Source organism: Equus asinus, chromosome 6, assembly GCF_041296235.1.
Source record: "Equus asinus isolate D_3611 breed Donkey chromosome 6, EquAss-T2T_v2, whole genome shotgun sequence".
In the NCBI taxonomy this organism is placed as follows: Eukaryota; Metazoa; Chordata; class Mammalia; order Perissodactyla; family Equidae; genus Equus; species Equus asinus.
The window spans coordinates 6,267,334-6,273,333 of record NC_091795.1 but is presented as its reverse complement, the minus strand read 5'-3'; the positions used below and the strand labels follow the sequence as shown (position 1 = coordinate 6,273,333).

Sequence of the window (6,000 nt, the reverse complement as noted above, 5' to 3'; positions counted from 1 at the left end):
GCGGTCTCGCAGACGCGGAAAACTAGGCCCCGCGGGCGCCCTGCCCAGGTTCTCGGAGCCCATAAACGGCAGCCACAGGACGCACACGTGCCGCGGGGCGTGACGCCCAGCTCCCAGGCGCACCCGGGGAAAGCCGCGGCCGCCGCACGGCCCGGGCAGGGCGGGCGCGCGCCGGAGCCGCCCCCCGGATGCAGAAGCGGAAGCGGAAGCGCCGCCGTGCGGTAGCCATGGAGACGCGGGGGGTGGGGCCGGCCCGGAGAAGCGCGACCTGTGACCTGCGCTCGAGGCTGCGTCAGAGGCGGCTGCAGACGGAAGTGCTGCCGCGGCGGGGCTGCGGGGCGGCGGGGCTGCGGGGCCGCGGCGCCGGGGCTGCGGGCGGCCATGGAGGTAACGCGGCCGGGCTGGGGCTGGGGCCCACCGCGTCCCCACCGAGCTTTCCGCGCCGCCGTGTGAGACGCGGGCCCGGGCGAGGGGTCGGCAGCTCTCCTCCGCACCCGTCCCCGCTGCCCGTCTCCTCTCCCCTGATTCCGTCCCTCGCGGGTCCCCGCCCCCAGAGCCGGTTCTGTACGATTTGCCCCAGCGACAGACGGCTCCTCCGTCATCTGCTTTCTCCCGTTGAGGTTTCCTCCGCTTGATTCCACGGAAGAGCTTTCACCTGTAAAGGTTCCGCGCGTTCCGTCTGGGATCAGGAAAAGAGTTCTGACCACTTGGGTTTGATTTTGTTTTGCAGGATCCTGTTCAAGATGGGGTGGCCTCACCAGCCGCCCCTGGGACCGGGAAGTCTAAGGTGAAGCGAATACTTGATTAGCAGGCTCCCTGAAGAGTGGAGGGGTGATGAAATGGAAAACTTTGGCATGCAGAGAGGGGTGGCCTATTTAAGATAAATAGCTTTTCTATAAGGGATCCGAATTTTAATTTACATAGTCACCCATCTATTTCTTTCCTTTCCTTTCTTTTTAAGTTTCCTAGTATGAAAAGAGTTGACTTTTTATTTCCTGCTCTTTGTTAGCCTTGCTGAGAGATTCTGGAGTTTTTCAAACATTAAACAAAGCAGTATAGTTTATGAGGATTTAAATAGTGTAATGGAAAGAGCAGTGACGTAGGTAGGAATCAAGGGACTCTATTCTGTAGGCCCCTCCTAGGGAAAAGAAAGTTGAATTGGGTAATTTTTATGGCCCTATACAACGTTTCACATTCGTGGAATCTAAAAGTGCTTTATTGCTTGCATACTTAGTCTAGGCACTTGTGTAAACAGTCACTTCATTTAAGCTTCGTGGTAACCACAAGTACTTTTGTTATCCCCATTTTACAGAAGAGGAAAGTGAGCCCACAGTGGTTGATTTTTCCTGATTTTTTAGTTAAAGTCTAGATTGAACCTGATTCATCTCGTTGTAATTATGCTTACATCTTTTCATGTGGACAGAGACTTCTTTCAGCTTTGAATAGAGTGAAGTAATTTTACAGCTCTAAGGAACTTTAAGTGGAGTTAGTCCCAGTCCCCTGATTTTACAATTAAAACCTAGAAAGCATCTTAGTTTGTAACAACAATATATGTCTGCAAGTGGATATGTGCTGTTTTTTGCATTTCACAGTAGTTGCTTCACTAATAGGGGACCTATAACAAATTGGTAACATCACTGCATCTTTCAGCTGGAAACATTGCCCAAGGAAGATCTTATCAAGTTTGCCAAGAAGCAGATGATGCTAATACAGAAATCTAAGTCAAAATGTACAGGTATTGGGTTCAAAATATTCATTTGATCATAATCACATTTACTCTCATCGTTAAAAATACTAGTTTTTTAATTGTACGTTGATTTGTTTTGCTTACCAGTGAATCCAATAAAATCTTAGACAATGTAATGGAATCTGTTATTTAACGTTTTAATCATTTGCCTCTGATTTTTTTCATTATCTCACATCTCTAAACTGCAGTTACCTTTGAATTATTAAACTCAGGAAGGAGGATTTGGAAAAATAATTTGTTAAAGTTAAACGCATTTTTTTACTTCATGTGGGTTGTCCGTTCTTCTGAGTAAAGCATTTTTTCTAGAGTAATTGATTGAAATGTTAGAGACAAAAGGTTGTGAGCTCAAAGAGACGTCGAGTAAAATAATAAAAGATTTCCGTTCTTAGAATTTTTAAGTATATTTATTTACTGAAGTTGACTGATTCCTTACTCAGTTTCCTTTTCTTTATGTTCCAAAAAGATAAAGATTTTAATATCCTTTTTTAGTGTGTGTGAGTGAGCTCTTGAATTGCCAAGCTCTTGGATTTTCCACTTAGCAAATGTCAACTGCCCGACCTAAAAGCCAAGACTTAAATTCTTCTAGAAAAGGTCAAATTGTGTTTTGGGAGGATGGATCAGCTTGTAATAAAGAGAGTAATTTCTTTGGAAAGATTACAACAACTTTCAGGCTTCAGACCTAGACACGAGTTGATGAAATAGAATAACATTTATGTTTAATATGAGGTTAATTGTTGCTTTAAAATTATGCAGTAATAAGTTATTTACAGCTGAAATAATGTATGAGATTTGCTTCAAAAATATCAAGACGGGGGAGAAATGAGGGGAAGGAAGAAATGAATACAAGTGGAGGTGAAAATCAAGGTGATGGGTACATGGAGATTAATCTACTATTTTATCTGCTTTTTTATTTGTTTGGTGTTTTCCATAATAAAAAGGAAAATGAAAGGTAATGCTGGGTGAAGTTAATGCTTTCTCAAAATACCTGCTTCTTAAATATTCTACTCTATAGTAGGTTTTTTTTAAGGATGCACTTACCACCTTAGCCAGTAATTATTTTCTTGATTTCTGAACTGGAATTTTTTTTTTTTAAATAATTGCTTAGAATTGGAGAAAGAAATTGAAGAATTGAAATCAAAAACTGTGGTTGGAGGAACAGATGATATTGTTAAGGTAATGAAACAGTTGTGAGTATTGCTTTAATTTGTATTTATTTACTTAGGGGAAATGTGTGATGACAAATCAGATTTCCTTGAAGGCTGTCAGCCTGCTGGAGCACTGTCTGGGTTTCTGTCCCTGTTAGGCCACGTCCTCTCTGCCCTTGGTACAGTTTTTACCTCTCTGGTTGACTGTAAAAAAGAGAGGGTTAAATGACTTCTAGATCCCTTTGTGTTCTGAAATGAGTAGTAATCTCTCTCGTTTTCATTTCACACACTGATTATGGTTGTTGCCTCAATCTCAGTCCTGCTCTTCCCTCTCCCCTCAGAAAACTCAGCCATGCTCAGGACTTTGATGATGGTTTTGGGGCTGATCATCTATTGATATATATAATCTATGGATAGATAGATATCCCTGGACATGACTACTGACTCAGATCTCACAGTTGAATTTTTAGCTGTTTGGGGAAAAAAATTCTTCACCCATTTCTCTTGTCCTATTTTCATACTCAGCATGACCCAGTCCCGTTCCCTGAGCAACCAGTGGCAGCACTGTTTCCTGGGCCTTTTAACTTTAGAAACTCTTCAGCTCTCCTCTTCCTTTATCCTCCACATGTGTCAGTCACGTTAAATAACATGCACATGATTTAGAAATAATACTAATAACTAAATAACTTGTGTAAATTACTCTGAATAACATACTTAAACTACTATACCTTGCTTTATCCACTTTAGACATTTAGCTGTCCATCACAACAACTACTACTTTCCAGATAGTCACACAGATAAATAATCTTTTACATTTTTTCCTGGACGCTGCCTTCTGACGTGCTCTGTCTCCCGGCACTGATGTGGTCTGCTTGTTCTCTAGATCTGCTGCACACTCTTCCTGGAGCTGGACTTTTGCCATGATCTTGTGAATTTCTGCTTTCTTATGTTACCCCCACTGTTTGTTAGGTCATGTCATTCGCTTTCTTGGTTAACCTCATTTTGGTAGGGCATGTCCTTCTGTAGCTTCCTAAGAACAGATGCATGGAGGAAAATTTTTGTCATCTTGTGTTTAAAAATGGTTTTATTCTACTCTCATGTTTGAACAATAGCTATAACTTGATATGGAACTCTAAATTTATCTACGTCTATTTTGTTTTTGTTTTCTTAGACAACAAAGTTTTTCTTTATTATCTCACGTAAGTGCAGAGGTAGGCAGTTCTGGGGTGATAGTGAACTGTTTATTTAGGATTTTAACATTTATCTAGATTTTAATGTTTAGGATTAACATTAGATTAACGTTAGATCACTAAATTCATAGTGAAATGGATCTGATTTTCCTGTCTATAAAGTCCTTGGATGTTGTTTATCAAGTTATGTCGATTTTGTAGAATAACTTGAGAATTCTTGCTTTTTATTTTGTCTGAACAAGTTTATATGTAATTGGGATAATCTGTTCTTTGAAAATTTGATAGAACTCACCTGTAAACTATCTATTCCTCCTGTTTTCTTTGCTGGACAATTTTAAACCACTAATTTGATTTTTAAGAAGGTAGAGTATTAATTATGCCTTTTTAATTTTTTTTCTTGGGTTCTAAAGCTTTATTTTTCTAGGAATTTTTATCCATTTCATTTCAGTTTTCAATATTATTGCCAATATTGTTCATAATATTCTCTTTAACCATTTAATTTCTGATTTCTATGTAGATGTGTCCCCTTTTTGTTCATAATATTGTTTGTGACTTCTGTCTTCTCTTGATCAGTCTTGCTAGAGGTTGTCTATTTTGTTTGGTTTTTTCCACCCCCAAAGAACTGACTCTTGGTTTGTTGATCTATTTTCCATTTCATTAGCTTCCTCTTCCATTTAATTCCTGCAGAGAATAAACCTGTCTCTGAGGAAGGAGGGGCACCGATGATTTCTTGACTGTTACTCTAACCACTCTCTATTCAGCTTGTCAGACAAGCCCAGGTTTTGAACCTCACACATTGTTCCTCCCTTGACGATATGTGGTACCTCAATACCTAAGCATTTGGTTTTCTAATGAGTATTTACCAGTACTTCCTGTGTGTTTCCCTGTGAAAGCTGTTCGGTTCTAACTTTCTGCCTCTTTGTAATTCATTTCCTCCTCCTCTGTTTTCCATTGTCCAGAAATGTATTGAAATTTCTGATTTCCTCATGTGTTTTCTTTTTTTCTCATTGTTCTTATGTATGTACCTTTCTAAACATTTTGTTCTTACTTTAGTGTGGTTTAGAAAAGGTGACGAGATAATTATGTGTGTGGTCAATCCACCATTTTTAACCTCAGGCGAACAAATCATCCTGTTCCAAAACAGGCACTGACTGAGCGTCTGGATGCTCTTCTTCTGGAAAAAGCAGAGACTGAGCAACAGTGTCTTTCTCTGAAGAAGGAAAATATTAAAATGAAGCAGGAGGTTGAGGTAAGGCAACATTTTAATGTTTTTTTGTTAACTTATATAGTATAGTCATGAATTATAGAGCTAAGACCTTAAGAAGCCATGTGGTCTGATTTTATCAATTTACAAACAAGGAAACATTGATATTGGAAAAGAAAAATAACTGAAATAACCCAACTGCACAGAGATAGAGCTAACATTTACTTGTGGTGTTTAATCTTCCTTATAGCTGTAATGTCATTCTTTAATAAAAATGAAAAATAATACTCATTTTATGAAAAATGTTACAGAAAAATTCAGTAAGTTGATTCTCACACATACCCCAAATGCCATTATCTGTTCAGTTCTAGGATATTCAACTTCCTGTTGGATCTGAGTTGATTTTCTCCAAAAAGTCTCTTATTATGTTCATTAAAGCCTTGTGACTTAATACAACTTACGTAATTTATTACCTTTTAAAAGAAAGTAAAATTCAGAGATTTCCTAGCTTTTAGTTATTACTTTGATAAGCTGTCTAGTACTGCTGATATTTATTGTCATACCTCAAGGTAGTTAGATACTAAGCAGAATTCTTAGCATTGCACTGTCATGTTTCTCTATGTTTATTTCTGCTCATTTCCTTTTCTCTCTAGTGAGCCTGTGGCTGATATTTTTTCTAAGGACAGGGGTTTCTTTTTGTCTCAAATAATTTTT

General features: G+C 39.4%; 1 protein-coding gene across 3 annotated transcripts in view; it reads left to right on the top strand.

Annotated features, from left to right (window-relative positions):
- The first annotated feature begins 235 nt into the window (after nucleotides 1–235).
- Nucleotides 236–6,000, top strand: part of GCC2 (GRIP and coiled-coil domain containing 2) — a 53,800-nt gene continuing 48,035 nt past the window's right edge. For 2 of the 3 annotated variants that reach the window (XR_011503803.1, XM_070511513.1), the window contains exons 1-5: nucleotides 237–387; nucleotides 731–787; nucleotides 1,651–1,735; nucleotides 2,853–2,920; nucleotides 5,227–5,331. Coding sequence is in view for 2 of the 3 variants with exons in the window: in XM_070511513.1 (XP_070367614.1) it covers nucleotides 382–387; nucleotides 731–787; nucleotides 1,651–1,735; nucleotides 2,853–2,920; nucleotides 5,227–5,331 (321 nt within the window). In the remaining variant the exon portion in view is untranslated. Of the gene's footprint in view, nucleotides 388–730; nucleotides 788–1,650; nucleotides 1,736–2,852; nucleotides 2,921–5,226; nucleotides 5,332–6,000 lie in introns of all 3 variants that reach the window. The other variant, XM_014829939.3, reaches the window with a different exon arrangement.